General features: G+C 39.2%; 1 protein-coding gene across 1 annotated transcript in view; it reads right to left on the bottom strand.

Moving 5' to 3' along the window:
- Window positions 1-405: 405 nt before the first annotated feature.
- arhgap27 (Rho GTPase activating protein 27) overlaps window positions 406-14,657 on the bottom strand; it is an 83,632-nt gene continuing 69,380 nt past the window's right edge. Inside the window, exons 14-22 of the mRNA XM_080455891.1 lie at window positions 13,422-13,520; window positions 10,875-10,971; window positions 8,835-8,975; window positions 7,082-7,180; window positions 6,788-6,865; window positions 4,682-4,813; window positions 3,844-3,949; window positions 2,642-2,830; window positions 406-2,419 (exon numbers count right to left, since the gene is read on the bottom strand). Of these exons, the coding sequence (XP_080312017.1) occupies window positions 2,653-2,830; window positions 3,844-3,949; window positions 4,682-4,813; window positions 6,788-6,865; window positions 7,082-7,180; window positions 8,835-8,975; window positions 10,875-10,971; window positions 13,422-13,520 (930 nt within the window). The 3' untranslated portion in view covers window positions 406-2,419; window positions 2,642-2,652. The remainder of the gene's footprint in view (window positions 2,420-2,641; window positions 2,831-3,843; window positions 3,950-4,681; window positions 4,814-6,787; window positions 6,866-7,081; window positions 7,181-8,834; window positions 8,976-10,874; window positions 10,972-13,421; window positions 13,521-14,657) is intronic.

The following is a 14,657-nucleotide window of genomic DNA, read 5'->3' on the forward strand; positions in this document are numbered from 1 at the left end:
TGCAGATATAAATTATTACATTATAAAACATACATCAACCACTTTAACCCTATTTTATACCTAGGCTATTTGAAAATAGCCGATCTACAAGCTCAAACATTTTAGTACTTTTACTTTTGGTACTTTAAGTACATTCTGATACCAATACTTTTGTACTTTTACTCAAGTACATTTTTAATTTCAGACTTTTACTTGTAACCGAGTACTTCTACACTGCAGTATTGATACTTTTACTTAAGTAAAACAATTGAGTACTTTTTCCACCACTGGAAGTGGACAGAAACACTGAAGAAAAGCAAAGAGTCCCTTCCACAGATCAATATACACTTTGACAACAAAAACTAGGACGTGTGTTATTTTCAACAGAGAAATCAGTTGTATTTTCTTTCTTTTTTTTTTAAACAAAGTTACTTTTATTAAAAGGAAAATGTGCATTTCCAGCAAATGTACAGCATAAATATGCTATCTCTATTTACAAGACACATAATAATCTCTTGTAAGATCTTTTCTTGTTTCATTATTACCAGAATTCTCACTGGCCAATAGCTTTAGCCAACTATTATTTTAAAATGTATTGCTAGAGATGATCATTCTATGGTGTTAATACAGAATAAAGCCTCTATGGATTATTCAAGTACAGCAGAACTGAATAATTTTGTGTCATCTGACAGCCTAGTGGCGGGAATATCCTATATATATCAATGAGAAATTCATAACAAGCTCTTTGTATTAATATTTCTTTTATAAACATCTATATTACATTGACAGACAAACAACAGGTAAAAGTGAAAAGTGAGAAATTAGCATAGTTTCTCTGAGTTATTGCCATCCATGATACACATGAAAATTGTACAACATAAAAATCTGAGCCAACATTAAAAAAAAGCAATCTTCCAAATCGTCTAAAATAAACATTTTGTTTGATCGTGTGTGAAAAAAACAAACTCATTAAAAGGGTCATTCCAGGTCTTCCAGACTTGGGGGGGTGTTATACGCTACAATCATTGTAGTCAAACGATAAAACAAAAACAAAACATTACAAATAATGCTAAAAGGTGAATTCTGCAGCATACAGCTGGTCAGACAGAAAATTATTAATTCTTAACCCTTCAATCCGGGAATGCATCTTTGTAACCACTTTATCCATATTTTTTATCCATATTTTATACTTTGGCTATTCAAAAATAGCAGATATACAAGCTCTATGAGCTTGTATATCTGCTATTTTTGAAAAATCGTGAATATTTTGTGCAAATCTTTGAATACATATATATTTTTAAAGCGAACATTTGTAACTCAAATCCTTGCTTCTGGGGGGTCCCTGGAACTACATATTTTGAGATGGGGGTCGGCGGACAAATACATATAATTTTGGGGGGTCCTTGACATGAAAAGACAGAAGGCATTTGTAGAATCCCCCCAGAAGCAAAGATTTCAGTTAAAAATGTTCGCTTTAAAAAACATATATATTCAAAGATTTGCAAAAATGTTCACGATTAAAAAAAAAATAGCAGATCTACAAGCTCATGCGGCACTCGGTGCCGCGCTTTATAGATCTGCTATTTTTTTAATAGCCAAAGAAATGTAAAAATGACACAGATGAGTTCCTGGTCTAAATGGCTTTAAAGGAGCAAGAAGAATCAGAGCTAGTTATTTCTCCACTACACTTTCTAATTCAGAAGACAGAAACCCAAAGGTGACTTGGTTTCCAATCACCACAATACTGCCACATATACGTCTAATAATGTGCTTTTACAAATGATTAAAACATGTTCTAACCACATGAACCCTATAGCGTACTTATTCCGAGTCAGAATAGGTGAACATTCGGAGAAAATAGGCGCACATTTCGCCAAAATAAAAGAGAGCGGCACAGCAGTGGCTCAGGAGGTAAGGGCTTGGGCCGCTTGGGAATCGGACGGTTCCGCTGGTTCGATCCCCGGCTCCCCCTGTGTTACTGTCGAAGTGTCCTTGAGCAAGACACTGAACCGCTAACTGCTCCCGACGAGCAGGTTGGTGCCTCGCATGGTTTCCTCCGCCGTCCGTCGGTGCGTGACTGGGTCAATGTAATGCACATTGATTGTAAAGCGCTTTAATTGGATCAACGCGCTATATATAAATGCACCATTTATCATTTACATTCGGTGAAAATAGCAGATCTACAAGGTCAAAACAACACATCGCAATGAGCTAGTAGATCGTCTGCTTTTCGCTATTTGACGCACAACTAAAACACATAGGGTTTAACTGGATAAAATATTGTGGGGGGGAAATAAAAATAATTGGCTCATGTGTATTTGTAACAGGTGTTTATCCACTCTGAGGCTGTTGAAAGTGCATGAGAAGCTCTATGAAGCAGGTCGTCTTATCTGACCGTCTGAAAGACACGTCATTTTCTTTTCTTTTTTACAGAGGAGTTTTAACCCATTGATACCTGTGACGCATCTGTGTCACTTTTAGATTTCTTTAGGCTATTCAAAAATAGCAGATATACAAGCTCATAGCGCGGCACCGAGTGCCGCGCTACGAGCTTGTAGATCTGCTATTTTTGAAAAATCGTGAACATTTTTTTTAAATTGTTTTTTCAAAAAACTGTTAGGATTTAGATTTTTTTTAAAGAATCGCCTCAGGTCTTAATGGGTTAAGACGTGTTCAGCTGGAATGGAAGATGTGCTCGTATTCGTTGAGGACGAACTCCACGATCTGGTTCTGGAACACCATGTGCATGGTGATGTTGGCCGACTCCATCTCCGGACGGAGCAGAGTGGGGCCGAACACGATGGCCACGTTCTGCACCGTCATGCGGTTGTCTTCTCCACACTCGATAACCCTGAAAACAGAGAAGAGAGGAGATACTGTATGAGTTCTACAGCTGTCATTATGTTTATCTTCTCCACATTCAATAACCCTGTGGGGGTCAGTGTGGTTCCCAAACCTTTTAGACCCAAAAGAGAACTTAAGACGTTTGCCCGGGACCCTAACTGGTGAAAAATAGCAGATCTACAAGCTGACAACGCGTCGCTTTGCGCCACGTTGTGAGCTTGTAGATCTGCAATTTTCAATACTTCTTAAACTTTTGTTTACATTTATTTATGGAGTTATTTGTTCCGTACCCGAGTGCGCAGCAATCCGACCCGAGACTACCTCCCCGGGCGGTACCGGGTACGGAACGGTGACCCGTTCCGGGGGAACGGTACGCAACGTTCACACTATCACAAGTGGTCCGGGGTGCGCACCCGGGACCATAGTCTGAATCCGCCCTAATTGGCACTGGGAGGCAAACTGGACTCAAACTTTCAATAGAACGCATTGAAGTCAATGAGAGCCAAGTGTATGGATTGAAAAAACATAATCTTTGAATGATTGCAACCTTTGGAAAATAACCGGTTCAGGGAAATAAGACTTTTTTGAGGAGCATACTACAGTATATACGTAGGTACGTTTCTGACTAGCTTGTTTTCCAAAGGTACAAACTTACTCTGTGCTGGTCAACATTGCTTCACATAAACTTCAACCACCAACAACAAATTACTGTATTTTTAAATGGCAGTTGAAAACACATCCCTTCAATCTAGCTTGTAATTAGTATCTTTTCTAAGATGATTGAATTATATTGAACAATTATGTTTTAGTTTTTACTGTATTGCTCTGTTGTTATATATTATTTTGCAACGTGTTGTACAGCACTTTGCTGATGTTTTTTGTTTGTTTTTAATCTGTACAGTACAGCTTGCACTCCAATGTTTGAAAAGTACTATATAAATAAAGTTAAGTATACTTATCATGACGTTTCACAGCAGTAAGAACAAGCACAAACTGGTGTCATAACACAGACACACATACTTGCGTAGATGTCCAAACAGGAGCTCCATGGTATGGAAATTTGGTGGAGGCAGAGACCGGACCAGTTGATGAAAGTAAGACACTTTAGTATTGTAGTCCTGAGTTCCTATAAGACCAGGAGACAAGCATTAACACACTTTAGTTCCTATTAGACCAGGAGACAAGCATTAACACACTTTAGTTCCTATTAGACCAGGAGACAAGCATTAACACACTTTAGTTCCTATAAGACCAGGAGACAAGCATTAACACACTTTAGTATTGTAGTCCTGGGTTCGTATAAGACCAGGTATTAAACATTCAACCCTCATCATGTACATACTGACAATAACCGGGGAAAAAGCATAGATTTTAGCTATATACAGTACCTGTGTATATACCTGTATATACTGTAGCAACTTTAGAACAGTGGTTCTCAAAAATAGCAGATGTACAAGCTCGAGCTTATACATCTGCTATTTTTGAACATAAAACAAATAAATGAATCTTGAAAGTGTTGAAAGAAGTGAAAGTAAAAGTAAAATCTCCATGAATTCAAGGCTTCATGGATTGTGTAATAGACAGAAAATAAGTAATTTTTTGGGTGAACTCCTTTAACCCATTGAGACCTGTGTCACTTTAGATTTATTTGGCTATTCAAAAATAGCAGATATACAAGCTCATAGCGCGGCACCGAGTGCCGCGCTATGAGCTTGTAGATCTGCTATTTTTGAAAAATCGTGAAAATTATTTTTTAATATTTTTTTCCGAAAAATTGTTTGGATTTAGATTTTTTTTAGATGCGGCCTCAGGTCTTAATGGGTTAATCCATGAGTGTGGTGGTCTCGGCATCACTCACTGATGGCTGTGATGAAGTCGTTGAAGTGGTTGTACGGGAACAGAGGCTCAGGCAGCTCTCTGAAGAACAGCTTCAGAGCTCCAGTGATGACGTGAACATCGTCCCACTGGCCGTCCTCCAGGTCCAGCTCCTCTGTTCAACACAATGTCAACACAACACAACACAACACATTACAACACAACACAACACATTACAACACAACACAACACATTACAACACAACACAACACATTACAACACAACACAACACATTACAACACAACACAACACATTACAACACAACACAACACATTACAACACAACACAACACATTACAACACAACACAACACATTACAACACAACACAACACATTACAACACAACACAACACATTACAACACAACACAACACATTACAACACAACACAACACATTACAACACAACACAACACATTACAACACAACACAACACATTACAACACAACACAACACATTACAACACAACACAACACATTACAACACAACACAACACATTACAACACAACACAACACAACACATTACAACACAACACATTACAACACAACACAACACATTACAACACAACACAACACATTACAACACAACACAACACATTACAACACAACACATTACAACACAACACAACACATTACAACACAACACAACACATTACAACACAACACAACACATTACAACACAACACAACACAACACATTACAACACAACACAACACAACACATTACAACACAACACAACACATTACAACACAACACAACACATTACAACACAACACAACACATTACAACACAACACATTACAACACAACACAACACAACACATTACAACACAACACAACACATTACAACACAAGGAAGACGCGGGAAGCGAAAATAACAATAAGAAGAATAGAAAGGAATGAGCAATTGTAGAGAAGTGGGCAGTGGTGGAAAAAGTACTCAAATTCTTTACTTAAGTAAAAGTATCAATACTGCAATATAAAAATACTCCGTTACAAGTAAAAGTCCAGAATTAGAAATTTACTTGAGTAAAAGTACAAAAGTATTGGCATCAAAATGTACTTAAAGTACCAAAAGTAAAAGTACAAAATATTTGAAAATAGCAGATCTACAAGCTCACAACGCGTCGCATCGCGACGCGTTGTGGGCTTGTAGATCGGCTATTTTCAAATAGCCTAGGTATAAAATAGGGTTAAAGTGGTTAATGTGTGTTTCATTATGTCATAATTTATATCTGAAAAGTAACAAGTAACTAAAGTTTTCAAATAATTGTAGTGGAGTAAAAGTACAATATTTGCCTCTGAGATGTAGCGGAGTAGAAGTAAAAGTATTGGAAATTGGAAATACTCAAGTAAAGTACAAATACCTCAACATTTTAATCAAGTACAGTACTTAAGTAAATGTACTTAGTTACTTTATACCACTGGAAGTGGGTGGTACAGTTAAATTAGTGTGAACAGGGCCGCCACAAGAAGGCTTCCCATGTTACAGCATAGCTAGCTAGCAAGAAGAAATCTAAAACTGTCCTGAAACTAAGGCGTTTTCAACTTTGCCATCCGGCCTGAAATATGCACAAATGACATGGAATTCTTAGATATCCCAATAGATGAACTAGTGTAGATGCTTTTTTTTAGATGTGTTATTTTTTGACTGTAGCTGCTATATTTCTCTCAGAGGAGTGTAATTAGTCACCCAGGGGCAGGCGGATTTCAGCCACACTGTAGTGCACTCTGAGATCTGTCAGCAGCCAATGAGAGCGTGAGTCCCATGGGGGCGCGGCTGCACACAGGCTGTGCACACAATACTGCACACAGACACACAACCCGAGCACGGTTTCATAGTAAGCTCCACTTGCTCCACTCTCACCACTAGGTGAGAGATGCAACCACCCCAATTATATAAGTTATATTGTATTAACATACTCTATCATACAGATTGTATAAGTTATATTGTATTAACATACTCTATCATACAGATTGTATAAGTTATATTGTATTAACATACTCGACCATACAGATTGGACAACATTTTAATGGATTCATTAAAAGAAAGTTACATAGTGCCGCTTTAAGGTCAAAGGTCATTGTCCTTACCGTGATCAGCCTTGTAGCGGAGCTTCTGGATGACCGCCAGGTTCCCACTCACTCTGTACAGACCATCAATATCTAAACCTGGACAACACAACAACCAGCAACACACACAGTCAGTCCACCGGTATCCACTGTTTCTAACGCACAGCGTAAAGCCGCATTTATATGTCGCTTCGTGACGTGCGAAAAATAGCAGATCTACAAGCTTCTAATGAATGCAGCTTGTAGATCTGCTATTTTCAGGCTTGGGTCTGATCGAATTCAGACGACAACATAAGAAGTGGGAGTTTACTTTACCTCTCGTTTCCACGGCGTTGATGCATTTCTCCACAAAGCTGGGGACGGTGGTTCTCTCTTGTGCGCAGAGCGTGGACAGATGACAGCCAAACACGTTGTCTAGAGGGAGAGATCACAACATTCATGATGAACACAAAGAAAAGTTAAAAACAGCACAGCATGTAAACAGCATGTGGTACAGTATGACATTAAAGCTAAAAGGATAACACAAAAAAGTCCTGGGGACTATAAATAAGGTCTCTGCTGGTACAGAACACTGAGGTACATAAGGTCTCTGTTGGTACAGAACACTGAGGTACATAAGGTCTCTGTTGGTACAGAACACTGAGGTACATAAGGTCTCTGTTGGTACAGAACACTGAGGTACATAAGGTCTCTGCTGGTACAGAACACTGAGGTATATAAGGTCTCTGCTGGTACAGAACACTGAGGTGCATAAGGTCTCTGGTTGCAGTGAGTTACCTGAGGTCATGTCCACCTTAAACAGCAGCCGTCGCTGAACAGGCCTCAGTGTGAATGGATGCCGGTCTTTTTCTGCTGTCATTGTTACTGTATTGTTGTTGTATTGTTGTTATATTGTTCTTGTATTGTGTGCTCAATGTGTGTTGTTATATTGTTCTTGTATTGTGTGCTCAATGTGTGTTGTTATATTGTTGTTGATTGTGTGCTCAATGCGTGCTGTTGTAGGTTTTGTTATCAAAACGAAAGTACAGTGGCTGTGGAAAATTATTTACTAATAATTTACTTTAATTTTATTGTGGGACAATAAAGTCTAAAGTCTAAAGGAGGCTTTCCGTGTGTGTGTGTGTGTGTGTGTGTGCGAGTGTGTGTGTGTGTGTTTGTGTGTGTGTGTGTGTGTGTGTGTGTGTGTGTGTGTGTGTGTGCGTGAGCGTGTGCGTGTGTATGCGTGAGTGTGTGTGTGTGTGTGTGTGTGCGTGTGCGTGCGTGCGTGTGTGTGTGTGTATCGCCTGAGGACCTGAGGGAGTGCTGTGCCCAGTCGGTGGGAAGTTCGGTTGGACTGATGGTTGTCTAAAAGCCGAAACTCTCACAACTCTCTGTCTGTCTGTCTGTCTGTCTGTGTCCCTATTTATGGAGGTCCTTGAAGAATGCATGGCATGTCTGTAATCTGTATGCGCGCGTGTGTATGCGTGTGCGTGCATGTGTGCATGTATGCGTGTGCATGTGTGCGTGTGTGCATGTGTGTGTGTGTGCATGTGTGCGTGTGTGCATGTGAGTGCATGTGTGTGACAAAATGTACAGTTGATTTAGTTGACTAAAATATTTTTTGGTGGCGGGCCGTAATGGCATCGAAATTATTTTCTCTTGGCAGCATGGCGAAAATAGCCGATCTACAAGCTCACAACGCATCACGCTGCAACACGTTGTGAGCTTGTAGATCAGCTTTTTTCGGTCTGTGACACCCGCGCGCACCCAGGATGACCAGGTAGTCGACAGACATTTTTCGTCATAGTTTTAGTCAACAAAATCAACACATGCGTACAGAGGCAGGAAAAAGGAGCCCATCGTACTTTGGCCCTCGGTCTTGGAACGACCTCCAGACCCCGTCTCAAATTAGCGTATTTGTATTTGTACTTTTAATGTACCTATGTGAGTAATATCAGTAGTCTATCAGCCATATATGGCTGTGCTTTGTATTGTAATGTCCTTTTTTATGTCTGTCAATTTCTTGTTGAAAAGAGACTCACGTCTCAATGTTTCTGCTGGTTAAATAAAGGTTAATGATAATAATGACCTCGGATGTAGCCTTTATCCTTGAGGGACTGCATGGTGGGCCTTTTCATCAGGAACTTGATCAGCTTGGTTCTGACTTTCTTCTGGTCCGTCTCTCCAGCAGCAGGAGGGTGACCGATGACACTCTGTCTGTATGTGGAAGCTGGATGGAAAGAAACGAGTCGGACATGACAATCTGAACTTTATACTTTATACTAACACTTAATCCACTCTAAAATAGTAGTAGCACTTTATAATAACTATACACTATTAAGCACTAGGGAATACTTAATTCATCATAAATTCATCATTTTTAAAGCATTATTTATACATTACTAAGCATTAGTAAACACAGTTATAAACGTTTCAACTATACACTATTTAGCATTAGTTAAGCATTAGTCAACACACTCGCTAACCATCTAAATCTGTCAATACACGTTTTATAAACACTTATTCATCCTCAAACTCGTGATTTATTAACACATTGGGTGCCAAAACCGTATATATACGGTTTTGCGCATACTAACGTTGAGTGCCAAAACCGTATATATACGGTTTTTGAAAAAAAAAAAAAAAATATTATTTATTTATTTATTTATTTATTTATTTTTCTTCACAGCAACAGGAAATATCACTCCTACAAGATTTAGACTCCAATCCACCTCCTGGTTAACTTATGACTTCAAAAACCTGTATCTCGGCTCCTGTGCACTTTTTTTTTTTACAATGTTAATTTAACTATTTTCAACTGGCTGCAACTATGGAATGGATTTCCGAATGTTTTAAATTTTTTCCCCCCGATTGTACGAGACCTGTATGTGTGTAATGAGGGGATCACCGTGAGGACGGTGATCACTGAAAATATTTTGTGACTACTTGAAAAAGGTTCAAAATGTTTAAAAAGTCCTGGCACTCAAAGTATAATATTTTAATAAACCTCTGGCACCCAATGTGTTAAGGTAGTTGTTAGTTAAGTATATTGTGTAAGCCCATCTAAAGTCAGGACTATCTATGCCTTATAAAGCATTTATAAATGAGATATAGAAAATATAACTAATGCTAAATAGTGTATTGTTATCATAAAGTGCTACCAAAGTAGCCCATGTAACAAACTCATCACGCATTGCAGCGCCTTGTGAGTTTGTACATGGGCTATTTTCACTATTTTGGAAATTATTTGAAAATATATGCAAACAATTGCCCCAAAAACAGACACCAGGGTTAAAGGTAGGGTAAGTGATATTTTTTGGTTAAAACAAAAAGTATTTTGTTAAAAGGTTAAAGCACTATATTGTCATAGCAATCATTGCTATAGAGTGTTTGTTCAGTAACAGGAGTCTCCCCGTCTCTCCAGCTCTTTAATAAACAGAAAATACATTTTCCGGTAGGTGTCAAAATCTCAGCCAATCAGGAGAAAGTACCCATTTTAAGCTTCATTTTTATAGTGTTCCAGTTCCAATTTTGCCTGCTCATTTCTTAGTGTCATCACTTCCAATTTCACTTGTTTAATCTATATCCTGACTGAGTTCTCTATCCTGATTGGATAAAATTGGAAATGAAACTGAAACGAAAATGCATTTTCTGTTTAATAAAGAGCTGGAGAGACATGGAGACTCCTGTTACTGATCAGACACTCTATAGCAATGAGTACTATCACAATATAGAGCTATTTAACACTTATTTTAACCAAAGAAAATCACTTACCCTACCTTTAACATTTTATCATACCCCCATACGTAGCTGTATGCCAAAAACAGACAATCTACAAGCTCACCTGCGCTCAAACAAGCATAAAATTACATCTCTTCTCCACTAGTCCTGCCTAACATTTTTGTCTAGTTTCTTGACAAAATTCTCAATATACTTAGTCATAGTTTTATTCTTCATAGCTTAGTGGTTATATTGTTTTTATTTAGTTTGAGAGAGAGAGAGAGAGAGAGAGAGAGAGAGAGAGAGAGAGAGAGAGAGAGAGAGAGAGAGAGAGAGAGAGAGAGAAAAGAAACACAGCCTCATTAATGTGCTCTTACACGGTGAACCACCGGGGGGAGCAAGAGCTTACCCTTTCTCTTGTCTTGAGGCCCTACAGGCCTGTCGTCTCTGTCTGCCGGTTTGTCACAGAATTCATCTTCCTCCTCAGAATGCTGGTCCTGATACTCCTGATAACACAATGACACAATGACACCAATGAGTTTAAAATACATACAAAGGACCTCTGATATACATTACATAGTTTATTACAGTGGTTCTCAAACATTTTCATTGTCAAAGACCCCTTAACTCATTAAAACCGTGCGGGAAAGCATCTGTGTGTCATTTTAGATTCTAGTGTTGGCTATTTTTCCTTTTTACATTTTTAAACATCTTGTAAGAGTGAGAACTACTGGTTTAGAAGGCATTTGTAGAATCGACCACAGGTCTTAATGGGTTCATTGATATGAATTTGGCCACAGACCCTGATCTAAAAATATTTTGTGCTAGGGACCACCATAAGAGAAGACTAAAAAAATAAATAAAAAAAATTGCCGATCTAGCCGATCTACATGTCGAGCTTGTAGATCAAATAGCCGATAAAGAACTAGGGCATAAGTGTTTAAACATTTTGCTGGAGACCCCCTCGTACCCTCTGAAGGACCCCTGGGGGTCCTTCAGAGGGTTAACTGGAGAATATAACTGGAGAACCAGTGTTTTAATAGACAAACTAACAACAACAGTGTGCATTAGAGAAGGGGTTCTAGCGCTGCGAAAGCCTTACTCTTAGTTGCATGCCGTGAAAAACAGCAGATCTACAAGCTCACAACGCGTCGGCAGTGGCTCAGGAGGTAGAGCGGCCACTTGGGAATGGGAAGGTTCCCGGTTTGAACCCTGGCTCCCCCTGTGTTAGTGTCCTTGAGCAGGACACTGAACCCCTAGTCTGGTGTGGTTCAGACTGTTGCCTCCCACAATGTTCAAATGCTTCCGTCATACCATACGGTCTGGAGCGCCAACTCGCCTTTCCCACGGGATCGTACTAACTTGGCGATGCCCCCTTCGGTGACGCATGCGGAACTGCCTCTCACATGAGCGGACCGCCTTAAGTAACTCCCAAAACCTAGCGATACCAGATGGCACGCACCGTGGCGTGCAACGTTAAGCATAGACCAATTATTTGTTTACAAACATTGAGACTGGACGCACAGGTGACTGTTTCATGTAATCAATTCCCAACAGATCCTCAAACCTGCTGTTTTGGGGTGCGCTGGTTTCAGTTCATTCAACCTCCTCTTGTGTGTTGGCTAGTGGGGTGCGCCCTGGCGAGACATTATATACTTCGTCGCTTAACGGTATTGCGCGCCGAGAACAGCTGACATACAAGCTCACAACCGCGTCGCGGATCGAACGCTGTGAGCTTGGAATAAATTAGGCTTGACGGGCTGCAGCTGCACGAGCAAGAGCAGGTTCTGGTGCCATGATCATAGAGCGCTCCCTCTGGTCTGATGACAACCACTGGAGGTGTGGTTTGGGGGACAACTGCTTTGAATTGTTATTATTCTTTACAAACAACATAAACCAAGGTTTATATATTTCAAGAGCGAGAGATCACAGTAAAAATCCTAAGCGTTCTTCCTCCACACTGGGAGAAAAACAGCATCTGAAAGTTTGATGGGATGTATTTTTACACATGAGGCTGTGACCACTTTAACATTGTATCTAATGAGCGGTGAGGTTCTTTTGCTGCCGACCTGCGCGCGCATACTGGTTCTTATCAGTGTGACGTTGTCTGTTAAGGTGTCTATTAGCCCTACTATCCCGGCGCCTCGGGATCGAATCCCTTTCATGGCACTGTTTATTTATCATATCTAATACGCGTCACAGATTATCTTATTAGGATTATGGTTAGGTTTAGGCATAGTTTTTGTCGCCCCCAGCAAGGCGGACTGCTAAGCCCGTTTGGTAAGAACAGACTACAGCAGTAGTTAGGCAATACAAACGTTACAACGACGGAGGCAGCTCAAGTCTTCTGCATTTGAGCACCAATGTTGGTGCTCAAATGCAGAAGACTTGAGCACCAAGCAGGCGCACTAGGGCATTGGTTCGGCATTGGGTCCGTGGGGGGGTTCCAGGGGGTCCCCAGCTAAATGTGTTCATATAGCATCACAATCATTTGAACCACTTTAACCTTTTATACTTTGGCTATTCAAAAAAAGCAGATATACAAGCTCATAGCGCGGCACTATGAGCTTGTAGATCTGCTATTTTTGAAAAATCGTGAATATCTGTGCCAACCTTTGAATATATACATTTTTAAAGCAAACATTTGTAACTCAAATCTTTGCTTCTGGGGGTCCCTGGAACAAAATATTTTGAGATGGGGGTCCGCGGCCAAATACATATCATTAGGGGGTCCTTGACATGAAAAAGTTTGAGAACCACTGCACTAGGGTTTCAAACGGTAGACGCACGCGCAGTAGTGTTTATAAATGCGGGAGGCCTGCAATCCCAGATTTGAGGGGGCTTGGTGTGAATGGGTGAATGTGTGTGTGAATGGGTGAATGTGTGTGTGAATGGGTGAATGTAAAGCACATTGTAAAACCCTTGGGGGTAAAAGGCTCTAAATAAAAGCACCTACCAGCTGTCGAATGGTGTCCACTATGGCTTTGTGCCAGTCACTGATGATGGAGTCATTGTCATACTGGATCAGAAACTCTATGCCAGACTTACTCTTTAACTGTGGAGAGAGACGCACAACATTACATTAGGATGTTAAAATCAAATACTCAAGTGTCAAATTCTGATTCTGTATAACATACATAATAGACGATAGCGTTCATATAATAATAGAATTATAATTTTATCATGATCACAAAAAATACGTGAGCTGGTAGATGTGCTATTTTAGCTATTTCTGAAACATTTTGAAAGTGACAGTGGTTTGATTTGATTTATTTAATAAATTCAAGATAGATACAATAGAATAGTACAATAGTATTACCAGGATAGCGCAAAAAGTCAGAATACTTCATTCCATTGCGGTCCCAGAATAAATAACAGCAGCATAGGTAAAGTTATCTAACTGATAACACATTGTGTTATTCTATTGCAGCTACATAGAGCAGTACCTCTAGACAGGGAATTAACATTAAACAATCACTGTAATAATATCATTCAACAACAAAGACAAAATATAAAACCAATGCACAAGAGATGAATAAATAAATAGCACATCATGTTTAAAAATACTGGTATAGAGGTATACAGCTACTGTATAGAGTAATAGAAGAAGAGCGGATTTTGACTTATTGTGACATAAATGATATTGAGAAGGAGTTCCATTTTATTTTCTACTGCCCCTTATATCATGAGCTACGTCAACAAATATTGAATAGGTGTAAAAACCTAGATTTAATATGGTTAAGTGAAGCAGAGAGACTTGTATTGATTTTTGAACATAAGATATTCGCACTTGCAGAATATTTAGAGAAAGCGTGGAACAAATGGACAAAGAAAACATATATGTGATGTATATGTATTTTTAGTTTTTGGGTATTAAAGGGTAAGACCACTTTGGTAGAGGTTTGGGTTGTGTAGTTGCCTTGCCATGATGTAACTCCAAAGGTGGACAAGAAATAAAAAATAATTGCTGCATTGATTAGAAATTGATAATTCAAATTTCAAAATATGCTCCTCATTGACTTACATTGTACAGTAAAACAGCTCTCAAAGTCGCTCTTTTAGCATGTAAACGAATGTAAACAAAGTCGATTCAGACAATATAGAACATCACCAAACCCAGTACTGTTTTTTTTTTTTATAAAAATGTTAACTTACTGTTGATTTAGCTATTTTTATTAGAAAGAAAACCTGG

The sequence above is a fragment of the Gymnoscopelus braueri genome, assembly GCF_963280865.1.
Source record: "Gymnoscopelus braueri genome assembly, chromosome: 17".
In the NCBI taxonomy this organism is placed as follows: domain Eukaryota; kingdom Metazoa; phylum Chordata; class Actinopteri; order Myctophiformes; family Myctophidae; genus Gymnoscopelus; species Gymnoscopelus braueri.